Below are 19,529 nucleotides of genomic sequence, written 5' to 3'. Positions count from 1 at the left end.
ATTCATATTCCCCTTTCTCTGCAGTAGCTGTGACACCTGCAGCCTCACTACCATGGTAACTGTGAAAATAATCTAGCAATCACTGGAGGGTGCAGAATATTCAAGGCGTTTGAAGAAATCTTTGTCCTGTCATTGGCTGATCACTAAGCTAAACTAAGGGGAGATTTCAGTGGCTACACAGAGTTTAGATTACAAAGATTACAGAATCAGGCCAGGGAAAGCACCAAAGAGCAACAACAACAGTCCCTGGGGGTGGAGATTTGATTTGCAGAGTTGCCAACATTATATTAAAAATGTCTAGGGGGGGGCCTCCCTGGTGGCGCAGTGGTTAAGAGTCCGCCTGCCGATGCAGGGGACACGGGTTCGTGCCCCGGTCTGGGAGGATCCCATATGCCGCGGAGCGGCTGGGCCCGTGAGCCATGGCCGATGGGCCTGCGCATCCGGAGCCTGTGCTCCGCAACGGGAGAGGCCACAACAGTGAGAGGCCCGCATACCGCAAAAAAGAAAAAAAAAAAAAAAATGTCTAGGGGGGCTTCCCTGGTGGCGCAGTGGTTGAGAGTCCGCCTGCCGACGCAGGGGACACGGGTTCGTGCCCCGGTCCGGGAAGATCCCACATGCCGCGGACTGGCTGGGCCCGTGAGCCATGGCCGCTGAGCCTGCGCGTCCGGAGCCTGTGCTCCGCAACGGGAGAGGCTACAACAGCGAGAGGCCCGCGTACCGCAAAAAAAAAAAAAAAAAAAAAAAATGTCTAGGGACTTCCCTGGTGGTCCAGTGGTTAAGAATCCTCCTTCCAATGCAGGGGACACAGGTTGGATCCCTGGTCGAGGAACTAACATCCCACATGCCACAGGGCAACTGAGCCCACGTGCTCTGGAGCCCATGTGCCACAAATAGAGAGAAGGCTATGTGCCGCAATGAAAGATCCTGCATGCTGCAACAAAGATCCCCACATGCCACAACTAAGACCCGAGGCAGCCAAATAAATATTTTAAAAATGAAAGAAATGTAGCTTAAAATTTTTTTTAATTAAAAATAAATATGTCTAGCTTTCAATAAAAAATTATGAAATATGCCAAGAAATAGTAAACTACAGCCCATTCACATGAAAAAAAAGTAGTTAAAATAAACTGTATGGGGAGAAGCCTGGACATTGGTTATATTAGACAAAGACTTTAAACCAACCATTTTTATTTTATTTATTTTTTAAATTATTTACTTATTTATATTTATTTTTGGCTGCATTGGGTCTTTGTTGCTGCGCGCAAGCTTTTCTCTAGTTGCTGCGAGCGGGGGCTACTCTTCATTGCGGTGTGCGGGCTTCTCACTGCGGTGGCTTCTCTGTTGCGGAGCATGGCCTCTAGGTGCACAGGCTTCAGCAGTTGTGCTACGCAGGCTCTAGAGTGCAGGCTCAGTAGTTGTGGCACACGGGCTTAGCTGCTCCGCAGCATGTGGGATCTTCCCAGACCAGGGCTCGAACCTGTGTCTCCTGCATTGGCAGGTGGATTCTTAACCACTGCACCACCAGAGAAGCCCCCAAATATTTTTAAGTAATGTTCAAAGATCTAAAGAAAACTACATCTAAAGACCTTAAGGAAAATCTCACAAAGTAAAGACTACCAATAAAGATAGAAATTGTAAGAAAGAACCAAACAAAAATTTTGGAATCAGAAAGTATAAGAGAAATGAAAAATTCATCAGAGGGGCTTAAGAGCAGGTGTGATCAGGCAGAAGGAATAATCAGCGAACTAAAAGATAAATCAATCAAGATTATCCAGTGTGAGAAACAGAAAGAAAAAAAGGAGGAAAAATGAATGCAGCCTCTGAGACCTGTGAGACACCATCAAGCATAACAACATACGAATAATTGGAGTCTCAGTAGCAGAGGAGAGAGAGAAAGGGGCAAAAGAGTGTTTGAAGAAATAGTGGACCAAAAATTCCCAAATTTGATTCAAAAGTTAACTGACACATCAAGAAGACTAAAACATACCAATTAGGATAAACTCAAACTTGATCTATAACATCAGCCCTTCCCTGGGTCTCCAACCTGTTGGCCTACCCTGCAGATTTTGGACTTGCCAGCCTCCATAAATCACATGAGCCAATTCCTCAAAATACACACACACACACACACACATACATACACACACACACACACACACACACACACACGCACCCCGTATTGATCTGCCTCTCTGGAAACCCTAATATAAAATTAGCACATGGGCTTCCCTGGTGGTGCAGTGGTTGACAGTCCGCCTGCCGATGCAGGGGATGGGGGTTCGTGCCCCAGACCGGGAAGATCCCACATGCCGCGGAGTGGCTAGGCCCATGAGCCATAGCTGCTGAAGCCCACGTGCCTAGAGCCCATGCTCCGCAACAAGAGAAGTCACTGCAATGAGAAGCCCACCACTGCAACAAAGAGTAGCTCCCGCTCAATGTAACTAGAAAAAGCCCATACACAGCAACAAAGACCCAACGCAGCCAAAAAATAATTAATTAAAATAAAATAAAATAAAATTAGCACAGAGAAGGAGGGACACCATAGTACCAGAAAGGAACAAATTTTTGGGGTACTACTGAAATCAATTTGGTATTAATATGAATGAGACTGTTATAAACTAATATGCAGAAAAAGCATTTGATAAAAATCCAACACACTTTCACTATAAAAACACTCAGCCAATTAGGAACAGAAAGAAACTTCCTTAACATGATAAAGTGAGTCTGTGAAATACCCACAGCTAACATCACACTCAATGGAGAAAGACTTAAAACTATCCCCCTAAGATCAGGAAAAAGACAAGGATGCCTGTTTTTACCACTGCTATTAAATATTGTACTGGAAGTTCCAGTCAGAGCAACTAATAAGCAGGATAAATAGATAAAAGCCATCGAAATTGGAAAAAAAGAAGTATGACAATTTCTATTTGCAGATAACATGATTCTATATAGAAAAATCCCAAAGAATTGGGGGGGAAAATCTACTAAAGCTAGTTAAGTTCAGAAAAGTTGCAGGGTTAAAGATTAACACACAAAACAATTATGTTTCTATACACCAGCAATGAACAATCCAAAAATGAAATTAGAACTATTCCATACTCAGTAGCTTTCAAAAGAATAAAATACCCAGAATAAATTTAACTGAGGAGGTGAAACACTTGAACATGGAAACTACAAAACATTGTTGAAAGAAATAAAGACAACCTAAATAAATGGGAAGACATCCTGTGTCCACATATTGCAAGAGTGAATATTATTAAGATGACAATACTTGCAAAGTGATCTATAAATTCAATGCAATTCCTATCACAATTCCAATGGCCCTTTTTACAGAAATTGAAGTGCCTATTCTCAAATTCATATGGAATTCCAAGGGGCTCTGAATAGCCAAAACAATATTGAAAAAAAAAACCTGGAAGACTCAGACTTCCTAATTTCAAAACTAACTAAAAAGAAGCAATAATCAAAACAGTGTTGTACTGACATAAGGATGACATAGAGACCAATGGAACAGAACTGAGAGTTCAGAAATAAACCCAAACATCCAGGGCTAATTGATCTTTAATAAGGGTGCCAATACCATTCTATAAAGAATATAGTCTCCCCAACAAGTGGTGCTGGGACAAGTGGATAACCACATGCAAAAGAGTAGAGTTGGACCTCTACCTCACTCCACATACAAAATGTAACTCAAAATGGATCAATGACCTAAAGGTAACAGCTAAAGCTCTAAAACTGTTAGGAGAAAACAAAAGCGTAAATCTTCATGACCTCAAATTCGGCAACAGAGTCTTAGATTTGACACCACAAGCACAAAGAACAAAAGAAAAAATAGATAATGGGACTCCATCAAAATTTAAAACTTTTGCGCATCAAATAACATTATCAAGAAAGTGAAGACACTCTACAGAATGGGAGAAAATATTTGCAAATCGTACATCAGACAAGAGTTCTGTATCCAGAATATGTAAAAATAAAAACAAAAACTCTTACATCTCAAAAAGAAAAAGACAAATAGATCAACTGAAAAACAGGGAAAGGACTCAAAAGGACTTCTCCAAAGAAGTTATATAAATGGACAATAAGCACATGAAAAGATGTACAACATCATTAGTCATTAAGGAAATGCAAGTTAAAGCCAGAATGAGATACCACTTCACAAGAGTTACCATTAAAAAAAGGATAATAAGATGTGTTGGCAAGGATGTGGAGTAGCTGGAACCCTTCTATATTGCTGATAGGAACGTGAAATGGTGCATCCACTGTGGAAAACAGTTTGAGGGTTCCTCAAAAAGTTAAACAAAGAATTACCATATGACCCAGCAATTTCACTCCTAGGTATATACCCAAAAGGACTGAAAATAGGTACTCAAACTAATACATATACAGGCATGCTCACAGCCTGTATTATTCACATTATTCACAATAGCCAAAAGGTGGAAACAGTACAAATGTCCATCAATGATGAATGGATAAACATACAATAGAACATTATTCATCCATAAAAAAGAACAAAGTAATAATATAGTCTACAATTTAGATGAACCTTATAAACACGATCAATAAAAGAAGGTAAACACAAAAGATCATGTATTTTATGATTATCTCTATATAATATACACAAATCCACAGAGACAGAAAGCAGTTTAGATGTTACCAGGAAGTAGGGGGAAGGGTGAATGGGGAGTAACTACTTCCTTCCAGGATCAGAAAGTAGTTACCAGCAAGCAGATATCTTGGTGTGTCTGCTCGAGCGGTACCTGGGTCCATGAAATGAGTGGACACTGAGGGCTGAAGCAATGAAGAAATGGGCTAAATCTAGACATATTTTTCTCATACCCTCTGAAGTGCAAAATTCCAATAAACTGTTCTGTCTGCCAAGAGGAAAGAGAATGCAGATGGCTCTGGGGGCAGATTCCCTGAGGGTAAGGCCCCGCACACACTGGCAAATCGGACTGACTCTGCAGCTCCAGGAGATTACAAATTGTCCCTGACAGAAACAGACACCTATTCTGGACTGGGTTTTGCATATCTGCTGGTAGATACAAATTCTCAAAATATTATAAAAGAACTAAAACAGAAGGCACTATACCAATCTGGACCGCCAAGTCACATTTCCTCAGACCAAGGAACACACTTTCATCCCCAGAGTAACAGTTTGACAGAAAATTAGAATGAGCAACTGAAACATTTATTGTTTAAAATGAAGGGAATAAAGGTGTGAAGGGCTAGCTTCCATGATTTTATGTGGGTACTCATACTCAACATGACGGGGGCCAAGGGAATGTCCCCACTAGATAAACTCCTCTCCTTTTCTGGGGGATCTAAAGAACAAGGGGTGGGGAAGGATGCTGCTATGACAATACTTTTGGTTTTGTTTTCCTCCACATGACGTTAACCCTCTTTTTTACTACCTGATGCAGTGGTTCTTGGACCAGGACTGCAACTTTGGGTGCTAGAAGCTGGGATGAACCACGCATTCATTTGCTAGAGCTGCCATTACAAAGTACCACTAACTGAAGTGTACTGTTCCACCGTGCTGGAGTCTAAAGTTTGAAATCAAAGTGTTGGCAGGGTTGTTTCCTTCTGAGGGCTGTGACAGAGAATCCATCGTCCCATGACTCCTGGTGGCCTCATGTGTTCCTTGGCTTGTAGATGGTGCTCTCCCTGTGCCTTCACATTGCCTTTCCTCTATGTGTGTCTGTCTCTGTGTCCAAATCTCCTTTTCATAAGAAACAGGCATACTGGATTAGGGCCCACTCTAATGACCTCATCTTAACTTGATCATCTGCCAAGACACTCTTTCCACAACAGGTTACATTCACTGGTACTGGGGTTAGGACTTCAGTATCTTTTTAAGGGGGCACAATTCAACCCATAACAATCCCTAAGCAAGAAACTGTAATTAGAGTTCCTAAGGGCCTAACAGGGTGGACTGTGCCTTCACCCTCTCGGGCAAAACTGAGGTTCACAGGACACGCGTCTATATTGCCTAGGAGGTGAGATAGCCCACTCGTTCTGACCTATGTAATCCTATGCTATGTGAATGGCAGTGGACTGAGGGGGAGGCAATTGCTAGACTAGTATTGCTGGCAGCATCCTAGACCAGCACAGTGGCTAAACCTAATGTTCCATTTAAAGGTGGAAAAGTCTGGGTAGAAATACAGAGAAGGAAGAATGGTAGTTGAGGATAAAGGAATGAATAAATGGTTGTGCAATGAGGAAAATACAATATTACACTGGTGCCTTAAAGGACACTCGGAGCAAGAGGTGACACTGTCTGTTAGCTCAAGTATACCAATGTCTGAAATGGCGAATGAACTGCTGCTTTCAGAACCTGACAATGTTGAATGGAAGCCTGCAAACTTAAGTGGTGTGGCTCTGGGAGATATTTTGGTCTTACAATATAATGATGAACTGAACTAATTATTCATGCCTGCGTGGGTCTCTAGTAATGTGCCACTGTTGACTCTTATATTTCAGGTTATGTCTATTACCACCCTGCATCATGATGTAGGGTGACCTTGTTGTTAAGATTCAACTATACCATGTAAATAAGTCTTATGATAATACCAATACTGATAAGCAAATATATTGGGAAATTGGGTTAAAGCCTCCTCAGGATGTAATATAAATGGAAAAATTACTGGCCTGAGGAAGAACAGGACTAGTTAACCACCAGCTAACTTCTGTGCTAAAGAGTTTTGCACAAGTTTATTGTAAGGTGCAAACAGTGCCTTATAATAGATGATGGGGGGAAAGAGTAATTAGTACAGAAATATCAGAATATATGTAATGGCCTTACAGAGTGTATCAGTTGTTTCTTTAAGTCCACCTCTACCTCACACTGGCTCCTCCAAAAGTCAGGCATATTCACAGTGATACTACTACTTGGCTTACAGAATGCAGTGGAAGTGACGCTACATGGCTTTCAAGACTAAGATATACAAGGCAACACATTTTCTACCTGGCTCTCTCAATCTCTTGGAATGCTCAAGCTCTGAACCCAGCCACCATGCTGTAAGGAAGCCCAAACTAGCTCATGTGAAAAGACCACATGAAGGGGCCCAAATGGAGAGGAACTGGAGCCCACTGTGCCCTGTCCAACTTCCTGACAGCGAACATCATAAATGCTCACTGCATGTCCCTAAGTTTTAGGGTAATTTACTACTACAGAACCATCCATAACCAAACAGTGCTCAAGTAATTTACAACCCAGAGGGGGAGATTAATAAGGATACAAACAACTAATAAAAGGCAGGATGTGATAATCACTACACAGAATGTTAACAGAGGGCCTTGGGAGAGGACCATAAAGAAATAAGTCTAGCTAAGGGATGGAGCAGAGGAGGGGAAATGAGAAGGTTTCACAGAACTAATCTTTGAGCTAGGGCTGAAAAGACATACACAACTGCAGGCAAACAATAGCAACAACAAGAAGGAAAGTGTGGGTGGGACTTGGTAACAAAGTAGCATATCACATGGACCTCTATAGGGACAAAAATTTAACTCCTGGTTTACACAATCTCTAATACTGAAACAGAACCAAACTACTGAAAGGACACTATAGGAAACGTTATTCTAAAATGAAACAAGGTGGAGCTCTAGAGATTGACTTTAATCACACGAAACCATTAAATTTCTTGCTGTTTAATCTCTATGCAAAGGGCTAACACTGAACCGTAAGAAATGAAAGCCACTTATCAGTGCTTCCTTTGATGTACTGGCCAAGGCAAAACCCAGTACCTTGCTTGCTCACTGTTCCAGACCCAATATCAGCTTAATGACAGCAATTCTCCATGGTTAGCATTCTTTGGAGTTCTAGGGGTGATTTTCAGGGAGGCACTGGTCTTGAACCTAAATGAAAAGAACCAGCGCCTAATGACAGCCATAAAAAGCTGAGAAAATTAATAAGCTGCTTTAATTACTAAAATTTACCCTGACTTTCCTATAAGGGCCTGAAGATTATGCACACAGGCATCAGGCTGACAACCAGGGAAATAATCATTACTTACCAAATCAAGTGAAAGCATTGAGCTCTTTAAGCTGCTCTGTACAAGTAGAAGCCTGAAAACAGTCCTTCGGAGCTGCCTGTCCGTCTGTTTAGGAAACTCACCTTCCAGTTGGGATCCCTCTCACTAAATCAGACTTCCTCTTAAAGTGATCGGGAAAGCAGTCCTTAAAAACCCCGATACTTTAGAACTGCTGTTTTCCTCACCTCATAGAACTTTTTCAAGGAGCCCACCAGGCACAGCTTCAGGCTATCCACAATCTCCTGATGAGGCATCTGGAATACCACTCGTGAATACCATTTTGTGAGGGTGCTGGGGCAGAGGCAAGGAGAGAGAGGGAGGGAGGGAGAGAGAGAGAGAGAGAGAGAGATGAACACACACTCACAAAGGAAGGCCCACAGCTGAATGTCAGCATACACAGGCTTCTCCATGCACTAATCACACAAGTACCCAGCAAACGCATTTATGTTACATGTAAAAACACTCACTGATGTAGGGAAAAGATACACGTAAGCCAGCTACAGAATATAAAAATACAGGCATAATTGTGGATATCTGCTACAAAACTGCTTCCAATTGAAAAAATTTAACCCCTGAGATACCCACCAACAGAGGACTAGTTAAATAAATAGTGCTATAGCATATAATAAATTCCATGCAGCAGTTAAAAAGAATTGATGGATTTATTTGCATCAATACGGGAAAATGACCAAAATATACAGTTTAAGTATATAAAAGAAGATGAGGAACAGTATACATAGTAATGTGCCACTTGTATGTGTATACCAGCTACCTATATGTTACTATATGCATAAAAGAGTACCTAAAAGTATATACATACTCCAAATCTTTGGTGGCAGTTAATGAAAGCTAGACCATGAGGAATTTTTTCACTTTCTAAATTTCTGGAGATTTTTGCATGAGCATGCTTTATTTTTACAATCAGAAAAAACAAACAAAACCCCTCATTCCTAGGGGAAAAAACCCACCACCAGCAAGACACAGACCCCATTCTGAAAGAGGTTACACTGTAGCCAGGGAACAAACTTACACATGTGATAAGAGATTGTACAAATTAATATCATAGGAAGATAGAGAAGGAAGAATTTCAGTATACTTTTACTGTAATATTAAATATTCAAAAATTTTTTCTGGCTTTACAGTAAGATTAGGCATTAAAATAAGGTAACCAAACACAATGGAGCCAGGAGTGGTACTTACAGACTGATGCTTGAGACAAAGCCAACCACGGAGCGCATGCCTCTGCTGGGGTTGTGGTAAACATCCACCCCAATCACCATTAATTTTTTCTGGGTTAGAAAACAAAAACAAACCAAAAATCCAAGCAATACATCATCCCATCTTTAATTGTTATCTGAACCCCAAAGCAACACATGAAAATAAGTTCTGGGAAAGGAAGAGAAAGAGTGCAATCAACTTGATATTTTTTAAACACTATGAACAAAGTCAGAGATCATCAAGACCAGGGATTGGCAAACTTTCTGTGAAGGACTGAAAAGTAAATACCTTAGCCTTTGTGAGCCATACCATCTCTGGAGGAACTATTCAATTCTGCCATTACAGCACACAAGCAGCCACAGGTGGTACATAAAGGAGTATGGCTACGTTCCAATAAAAATGCATTTAAGGACACTGAAAACTGAATTTCATATAATTTTCATGTGCCTGGAGATATTAGTCTTATTTTTATTTTTTTTCAACCACTTAAAAATGTGAAAACCGTTCTAAGCTTGTGGGCTATACAAAAACAAGCAATGAACCACTCAGACTATAAGCACTGAGAATGAGGAAAATTCTAGGTGGGAAATTAGGAAAATAGTTAGGTAGGACTCTCTGGGATGCTGAATTGAATGAAGACACAGCTCAGCATCACTCACCAGAGGAATATCCACTCCCCAGAGCTCACCACCCAATTTACAGTTAATCTGAAGTAAAATTTTCTGGGCCACACTGTGAAGCCTGGTGGGCTGGCCAATGGTTCGGACATTGATGACCTGTAATAGAGGGGAAAGAGGACACTATCAACCTTTCAAACAATGTAAACAATTCTACAGCAAGTACTACATTTGTTTAAGAAACTCCAGCTGGCAGATAATACACTTTGTACTAACAGTTCTAATTCTAGAGTTTCTAGTCAGGCATGTTGTGTGTGTGTGCACACACACGACACAAATGAAAACCAAGAAACAATCAGCCAACAAAAACTTTCAAAAAGATCTCATGCAGATTAAAAAAAAATTTAACCTCCGTAGGAAAACCAGCTTTCTCCTTTCAAAGGAAAGCCTATACTCTCAGAACCCAGTCATGTGAAACCACCTGGCGACTCACCTATGAACAGCAAAAGTGCTCATTTGGGAACATGAAAGCAAGCAGCATTTACAAAGAACGTCTGCTATTAGCCAGGTTACTGTAACAAGAAAGTTTCACCAGATGCGTCTACATATGCTGGCTTCTAATAGTTACTTTAGTCCCTCTTTTCCAAGCTTCAAGGGAGGCTAGAGTTTCCCTCTGTACCTCCTGCCCAGTTTCCACTCACCTGCGAGGGCACGGGAGTCTGCACACAGCACAGCTTTTTAATGGCCCTGTAGAGATCGTCACATGTGCCCATGATGATGCAAACAACCATCTGTATCTTCCCCTTGAGGAGATAAAAGTATATATAAGCCAGGCTTTGGAACTCTGAGAGGACCTTGATAGGGCTCCAGTCAGAGGCAGTTCAAGAGTCTGCAAAGCCACAGGACCTTTAGGGTAAAGAGAGGACTGAAACAAAGATGGTGGACATTCCAACTGAGAAAAAGGTCCTTGAACCTGAGTGAGCATTTGCTGGGTTCCAGGCTTCTTTGCTTAGCTACATAACATGTTACCGTAAGTTACCTAGAGCTGGTCCTGATTACCTGATTAATTTATTAGGACACTTAAGATCCCTGGAAAAGAACCAGGCTTAAAAATATGCAAGGGTTTCTTATTAGTTGATGCTTTCAATGCACTATAATGCTTTTTGCCACTCTCTTTAGTAAACTAAGCACCTTATTACATTCATGCCATAGAACTTTAACTAGGAAACACAGGATACAATACCAGAAGAAAGGATTCAGAGCCAAATGCAGAGGAAATGAAGCTACTGCCAAATCCATAAGTAGATCTTCCTAACTTTCTGATTAGGAGAGAGAATGATACTGCCAGCAGAATATCTTATATCGGCATCTTCTACCTCTCACTGCTTAAGAGATCTGATATTAAGAACAGAGGATCCTTCAAAATCTGAATAAAGTAAAGTAGCACACAAGTGAAATAAAGTTGCCAATGATTTATGACAGAAACAGAAATCAACAGTATACTATTCCAAATCAAGATTAATTTTAAATGAAGACTTCTCAGAGGACACATGTTCCAGCAATCAGATCAAAGAACTTCCAAAGTCACGTGGAACATGGGCTGGATCTAGGAAACAGATGTGGTTTTTTAGTCCCTATAATGATTCACAAGTCTTTTTAAAATTAACATTTAAACATAGGTAGGTGTACACATATGCAAATCTAGACTTTTGGCTTCTATTGAAAAATAAACAAACTAGGGCTTCCCTAGTGGCGCAGTGGTTGAGAGTCCACCTGCCGATGCAGGGGACACAGGTTCATGCCCTGTTCAAGGAAGATCCGCATGCCGTGGAGTGGCTGGGCCCATGAGCCATGGCCGCTGAGCCTGCGCGTCCGGAGCCTGTGCTCCACGACGGGAGAGGCCACAACAGTGAGAGGCCCGCGTACCGCAAAAAAAATAATAAATAAAATAAATAAATAAATAAATAAACAAACTAAAAATCAATTTGACAATGCTGGGCTGTTATCTGCAGTCATGGGGTTTACTCTCTTTAGTTCCCTGGAGTCCCCTCCTGGCCCACTTCACTCCCATAGACATCTGAGTTTATGACCCTGAAACAAAGAGAATAATAAAACAGAATGCCCTAAAGATGGCAGAGAGATAGCAAGACCAATAGGAGTCAACATTATGAATGAAACTCATATCCATGCTACATGAAGACTGTTGGCAGTGCACTCTCATAAAGAGAACAGGCCAAGTCGTGAGATGGGGGAGCTGAGGTATACTCAGCTGGGTTTTTCTTTTGAAAGCAGGGCAGAATTTATCAATGATCAGGCCCAGGGGAGGCCATGGCAGAGTAAGAAGGCATGGGAAGTCAGGAAGAAAATAGAAAGAGAGAACATGAGTGTGCTTCTACAGATGACACACGAGCGGTGGATGAACAGAGAAAGTCATGACTGACTAGTATTCTAGTCAATACTAGAATATCAATTCTAGTATTGATCTCACAAGAACTGACTCTTCATTGCAAGGACTAGTTATTTCCAAAAACTTCTGGTCTGCTTTTTTTCCCTCCTTAATCTTCTTCCTCTGTTTTATGTACGAACAGATAAGAACTGCAGGCCTGAACTACTGAGTTGTGAACACTATAACCTGCTCAGCTCCAGTAGTCCTGGTTCGGCTATCTGGACCAAGCTGATGGGCCCACTGCCAAGTTCATCACCGGAGCAATTTGAATCTTGAGCCTGACCACACTGTGACAGCTCAGTACTGAATCGTGCAAGATGGCACCTGGCCCAGGAAATTGCTTTCTGAGCACAACATGTTCTATATAGATAAAAAATTGAAGTTAAGCCAGCTATTATCTCAGCCAATTACGTGAGGAACAGATCGCTGGAGCGAGTGAGAGTGCCAACAAAGAAGGAGAGAAGCGAAACCAACCAAAGGGCATGACGACTACTTTGTTAATTCAGTATTTCACGCGCACATGAGTAAGATACAGATTCCTGGACATCATCCACAGCAGACCAATAACCAAGATAATTTAAAATCAAGTATTCAAGGGCTTCCCTGGTGGCGCAGTGGTTGAGAGTCCGCCTGCCAATGCAGGGGACATGGGTTCGTGCCCCGGTCTGGGAGGGTCCCATGTGCCGCGGAGCCTGCGCGTCCAAAGCCTGCGCGTCCGGAGCCTGTACTCCGCAATGGGAGAGGCTACAACGGTGAGAGGCCCACATACCGCAAAAAAAAAATAAAAATCAAGTATTCAACTATTTCAGAATGGACATCCTGAAAATTTACTCAAATTAATTTATTACCTCAACTCCCAGCATGGATTGAATGGTTCTGACATAGGTCTCTATGCGATCATCCTTCAGTTCCACCCAGGCTGGTGGGCTCATGCGTATGCCAATGGGGCCAGCTACCTTCTCTAACATGTTCACCAGTTCTCGGGCTTGATCCATTGCTCTCTTTGGGTAAAACAGCGCCCAGAAATGCATGGGGACCTAGAGCAACAACACGCTATTTTTAGTACTTCCCACAACTTCCCCAACACTCCATATCAGGAGATGTTATTCTAAAGAACAAATTGCTTTTCACTCTCTCTGCTTGAGTCCTGTCTTATCTAATGCTGATTACTAATGCAGATGTGTGTGATAAGTAAATTGTGGCACAGTCTCACAATGGAATACTACACAGCAATGAGAATCGAAGGTCTGTAACTATACCTAACAGTATGGAGAAACTTACCAAACAAGGCTGAAGAAATGAAACCAGACATGACAGAATATATACAGTATGGTTTCATGTATATATTAAGTACAAACACAGCTGAAAAAAATCAATGCTGTTAGAGGTCAGAATAGTGGTCATTCTTGGGTTGTGTAAGGGTGCCAGGTAGGTAGTAATTAGGAGCATGGGGGTGGGGCTTCTGAGGCACTGGTAAAGTTCTGTTTCTTAATCCTCAGTGTTGATTACACAGGTTTATTTAACTTATGAAAATTCATCAAGTTATATACATAAGTGTACTTTGTCTTTAAATATATTTCAAAAAAAAAGTTTTAGAAACAAATGTATGTACTTTATGCACTGTCATAGAGACCAGGTGAGCCAAAAACATTTAAAAATAATTATATACTGGGCTTCCCTGGTGGCGCAGTGGTTGAGAGTCCGCCTGCAGATGCAGGGGACACGGGTTCATGCCCCGGTCCGGGAGGATCCCACGTGCCGCAGAGTGGCTAGGCCCGTGGGCCATGGCTGCTGAGCCTGTGCATCCGGAGCCTGTGCTCCACAATGGGAGAGGCCAGGGCAGTGAGAGGACCGCATACCGCAAAAAAAAAAAATAATAATAAATAAATAAACAAACAAACAAACAAACAAACAAACAAACCATTTTGTTCTTTGGTTGCCTTGGTGGGAAACTGTTTTATTTCTTTCATGGAAACCCCAGGGAAAAAGAGGAAGGAAAGAGAAAAGAAGAAGGAAGAACAAAGAGAGAGTGGGTAATAGGCTGGCACTGAATGAATTACCATGGCAGTTTATTTCCTTGTCCTAAGTCTATGGTCAAGCAAAGGGCTTCCCTCTACCAACTCATCAACCCGCTCTTGTTCAAAGGACCTCTGTTTAGTAAATAATTCAGGATGGGAATTCAGTTGGTACTTCCTCTCAAAAAGAGGACACTAAATAATTCCTGCTTCCTAATTTCCACACTTCTAGGAATACTGGACCTCTCTTTACCACCTCATAAGTCACTTACAGTTAAGATGGAAAGGTCTCTGGTTACTTCCTTAATCCAGTTTAGTTCCTGAGATGTGATAAATGATGTATTCCTTAAGTTAATTCTTTCCATTGGCAGAACACGTCCTTCAATCTAAACAGAAAATAAAGTGCCTATGACATGAACCATCTGTAAACACTATTTAGAAGAATGCTGATACTGTTCTGGGGCCTGGTCAACTCTACCATATAGACCTGTCCCTGTCATAACTTCTGAAAATGGTAGAAAAATGCAACTGTTAGCAGCAAGAGTCCACGTCAATAAAACTCTGGACACACATACAGGTGAATTTTGATAGGCGCCGCTCTTTAATTACTGAAGCTTCCAACATGGTCCCCAAGAAAGGAATCAGAAAACACTGTCTCTTTAGAACCAGGGAATTCATGTAAAATGCCTATAAATACAAGGTGAACAGGAAAATAATCTTTAAGAATAGTTTAAGGGAAAAATTTAAGTAGAAAATCAGAGAATATTTCTTAATGAGGCTGAACATAAACTACTATTATACTTTATACAAAAGAAAAGCAGGAAAAAAAGCATAAATATAATGAAAGACCAAATTAAAGTTAATAATAATGAATCAATTAGATCTAAATATCCAAAAATAAGATAACTAAGTTGATAATATATCAATATGATGGATATTTGCAATTATTAAAATAACTTTCTAAGTACATTTAATATAATCCTGTTTTTGCAAAAAGTAAATAGTAATGTATGCATTATAAAAACTGAATGAGTCCACATTTAGTAATGAGTATCCCTGGGGGAATATGTAATTATGTAGGATTTTTACTTTTTATGAGCTCTACTCCTTGCTTTCTTAAAAAAGTAACAAAATACTTATTTTACCTATAATCAAAAAAATTTTTAATGATTTTCTTAATATTATAAAAGTTTAACACAAAGAATAACAATACCTGTATTACCAAGAATGTTCACCTTTGCTTATGAAAGTAAAAAACTGAACCTTTCTACAAGGCAGTTGGTAACATATAATAAAAAGTACTAAAAACATAAATGTCCTCTGACCTAACAATTACACTTCCATAAATCTATGAAAATAAACATCATGTACAAAGATTTAGTTACAAGGATGTTCATAGATTCACTACTTATAACAGGAAAATACTAAATTCAATTTGAATGTAAAAGAATAGGAAATTATTAATAAAATGAATACCTGTTAGCCATTAAAATATTTAGAAAAATATTAAATGACATGGGAAAAAATTCTAAATAAACTGAGTAAAAAAAAAAAAAAAGGAAACCATCTGAAAACATGCTGCATGTGATTGTGTGCATACACATACACACAGACAAAAAAACACTGAAGGATATGTACCAAAATGTTAACAGTGTTTATTCTGATACAGCATGATTATGGATAAACTTTTCTCTTCTCTGGCTTAAGTTTTCTGCCTCTTCAAACAATATTTGATAACATGAACACATGTTCAAGATATAATAATAAATTAAAAAGAAGATGTAAAACCATATACAGTTATAAGCACAATTTTTTAAGAAAAGATTCACTCTCACAGAAAAAAAGTTTAGGGAAACAAAATATATTGAAAATAATATTATCTTTTATGTGTCTAAAATAAATCACTAAGATATTATCTTTGGGTGATGAAACTACTGAAGTTTTTATTTCCTTCTTTACATTTTCTACAGTACCCACATTTTCCTTATTGACTTTCCATTACTTTTATTTAAAAAAAAAAAAGAAACAGTTTTTAACAAGGAGTCAATTCAGAGTGCACGAGAACTAGAGAAAAGATAAAATTAATTATTTTGGTATAACCTAGAAAGAAAATTAAAAGTAATAAAAGCTAATATTTACTGAGCACTTGCTATGTGTCAAAATAGTATGCTGAAGATTTTACCATTAATTCCTTTAACTCAATCATTATCTTTATTTCACAGATAAAGAAAATAAGAGATACTAAGCAATTTGTTCCAAGTAACTAAGATGGCAAGTGGTAGAATTGAGATTCAAAGCCAAGGACTTCACCACCACCTCATGCTGCCTCTGCACTATGGCTCACGCTGCACAAAATACAACAGAATGGACTCAGGCAAATTGCAGGCAGAAAGGGCCATGCGAATATTAAAATGTACAAGTCTGAGACTTTATGCCTACGGAAAGAATGAGAGTAGTATATTCAAAGAAACACAAGTTAGTTATTGGGAAAGATAAAGAAAAACTTAGGGGAAAAAAAGGAAAAAGACATAGAGAACTTTAAGAATAATTTGGGTTGGAAAACTAAAAATGAGGTAAAATTTTAAGTCAATATTCCTTTTGCTCAACTGGAAATTAACAGCTCAGATTCTGGGAAATACAAAAGAAAATCTGTAAGAGATACTAGCCAATTAAGTCAAGGAAATTCAAGTATTATGACTAGGACCAAAAAAAAAAGTGTAATTATAAAGCAAAAACTACAAAATAAAGACAAGATAGGAAGTTATCACCTAGTCTCACAAAGCTCTAAAATCTTTGGTTAATGCTGTTTCCTACCATCATATTTTCTGGTTTACCTTATGTACATCCTTCTGCAGACAGAGTCCCCAACGTGTCAGTTCACTGTTGGCTGTCTCATTTTTTGCAATTCTCTGTAGCAAGCATTTCAAAGCATTATGGTGCTGTTTGGGGCTCAGGTTGATCTGCTGGGTCAAATCCTAAATAGAACCAAAATTGAGATACTAAGTTATTACTTTCTCCAGTATGAGGTTAAATAAACCCTAATGTATAACAAATTTCCGTGGAAAACCTCCTTCCCATTGAAATCTACAGAAATTTCAAAATATCTCCAAGGACTTTAATAAATATCTCATAATGTGAATGAAGTGTAAGGTTAAAATGTTAACCATAAAAGAATTGGGTTTTTTTTAATTGAAATATAGTTGATTTATAATGTTGTGTTAATTTCTGCTGTACGGCAAAGTGATTCAGTTATACATATACATACATACTTAAAAATAAGTATTTAAAATTGTCACTTTTTTTCTTATAACATCTAAATCTTATTCTTTTTCTCAAAGCCATGTAAGGGGGCTTGATTACATCTATTTAATATATTGGGTGGGGGGGAAATGCCCTATGCCGGGCATGCAGGCAAACATAATGGAATGGAAAAACACATCCAGTCTTCTACTTCATGTCACATGATACTAGCCACTTAATGTCACCGTAAGACACTTGTTAGGTCCAGTGTGTGGCCCATAATAGGTGTTTTCTAATATTTATTGTTGAATGAATATCTAATAGGTGTGCATGAAGATTCTGAATCACGTAAGTGAGTTCTTCCTTCATTCTTCTGGGACTAATGAACTGTGCAGCTGTTGCTCCCTGTGTGGCAGTCATTAGGGCATTGAGTCTATGGGGCTATACAGATAGCCCCATAGATCATAAAATCATTACGTTACTGAGAGTTGTAAGGAAGGAGCCTTGGCCTACATACTAAAAGCAGAAGTATCAGAAGGTGAACATGAAAGACATCTCTTACAGAACTTCCTTTTAGCTCTTTATGATGTTACTAAAAACAATACGTGGCACCTGAGACAAGGCCGGGGTTCCAAAACTAGGACAGACAAGGACTGAGAGAGAGACAGCAGAGCAGTGTGAGGGTGGAAAGGCCCAAGCAGACAGTGTGGAGGTGAAGCCCTTCGGGTCTGGACCCACACTGCTGCAGACGTCTCTGCCTCCCAGCTATTTCCTACAAGACTGTGCCCAACATGAGACTTCCAGGACACCCCGAGCCCCACAGAGTAAACTTCTATCCTTTAATTTCATCCTCTCACTTGCTGACTTTTTGCTACATTATCTCCTCCTCCCTTCAAATAAACTGAAGGCTTAGAGAAATGTTAAAAAAAATTCAGTGCTCTCAAAGAACCTCATTTATGGTCATATGACCAGCTTACAGTCATCCATCTGATTGGCGAGGGTGATGCCAGAACTATTTGTTTCCTTTTACTTTATAATCCAGTCGTTCAACTACTGTAACAACATTCCAAAGAAAGTTCTGATTGGCTTTTTCACAGTGTGTGGGAAGGGACACAGATTATGCGTTATATAGAGGAAAAATGAACCTGCCCAGGTGACGTGCAAACCTGGCCCAGTTCTAGCTGTATCTGCTATCAAAAAGGTCTTCGGTTCAAAGCAGGCACTTCTTACCTTCATGGCTCTAAAGTCCTTCTTCATCTTCTCAGGGATTCCAGTCATGAAGGAAAGCTCAGGCAGCAGCAGGATTTCGCCTTTTAGCAGCTTTGAGGAGAGAACAGAGGGAAAGCAAGGCAGTATAAGAGGATCTTCTTCCCCTGACCAGTACAAGACCTCCCAGGCCCAGAGCTGGTCTTGCAGGTGTATCACTGGCACACTAAGGAACACAAACCCCAGAGAAGAGTGCAGGAAACACTACAGGTGTTTTACCCTTTTCTCCCTCAAGTCACGATAGCCTGTTGTATTAGGTAAAGAGAAAAATATTCAAATTGTCAAAAGGAGAGAAAAAACTAGAAAAACTAAAAGTTTTGTTCCACTTCGGCCTCCAGATAAGCTGAGACAATACCTCCTATCAAGCTGGTGCCTCTGTCTCATCTTAACCTATTGATCTTCAGTCTCTACTCTGAAAACAGAGGAGTCAGGTACCAAGGCACTTTTCCCTGGCCCCCAGTTCTATTAAAATGCCTGTAACTTCCCTAATGGACCCAGTGTTTTCATCTTCTTTAGCAGTAAATTCTCCTTATTCCTTAACCTAACTCGCTCTATGGATGTTTAGTTCCTCACTAAGGAGACTGCAAAAGCAACTCTGGCTAGAGGAGACAGACAAAACCCTACACAGCTTTCCCCAACCACACTGCAATCATAGCTCCACTGTAATCACAGGTCCCACGGCTCCCAGGGCTGA

At 40.0% G+C, this 19,529-nt stretch overlaps 1 protein-coding gene across 2 annotated transcripts in view; it reads right to left on the bottom strand.

Annotated features, from left to right (window-relative positions):
* Nucleotides 1–19,529, bottom strand: part of PIWIL2 (piwi like RNA-mediated gene silencing 2) — a 67,389-nt gene that overhangs the window by 20,480 nt on the left and 27,380 nt on the right. For both annotated transcript variants that reach the window (XM_060101331.1, XM_060101332.1), the window contains exons 12-19: nucleotides 18,800–18,889; nucleotides 17,164–17,304; nucleotides 14,602–14,715; nucleotides 13,163–13,351; nucleotides 10,570–10,671; nucleotides 9,911–10,027; nucleotides 9,234–9,322; nucleotides 8,219–8,324 (exon numbers count right to left, since the gene is read on the bottom strand). In XM_060101331.1, the coding sequence (XP_059957314.1) occupies nucleotides 8,219–8,324; nucleotides 9,234–9,322; nucleotides 9,911–10,027; nucleotides 10,570–10,671; nucleotides 13,163–13,351; nucleotides 14,602–14,715; nucleotides 17,164–17,304; nucleotides 18,800–18,889 (948 nt within the window). The remainder of the gene's footprint in view (nucleotides 1–8,218; nucleotides 8,325–9,233; nucleotides 9,323–9,910; nucleotides 10,028–10,569; nucleotides 10,672–13,162; nucleotides 13,352–14,601; nucleotides 14,716–17,163; nucleotides 17,305–18,799; nucleotides 18,890–19,529) is intronic.

The sequence above is a fragment of the Mesoplodon densirostris genome, chromosome 6 (assembly GCF_025265405.1).
Source record: "Mesoplodon densirostris isolate mMesDen1 chromosome 6, mMesDen1 primary haplotype, whole genome shotgun sequence".
Lineage (NCBI taxonomy): Eukaryota > Metazoa > Chordata > Mammalia > Artiodactyla > Ziphiidae > Mesoplodon > Mesoplodon densirostris.
Note: the sequence above shows the minus strand (reverse complement) of the source record. Positions and strands in the feature narration are given on the sequence as shown.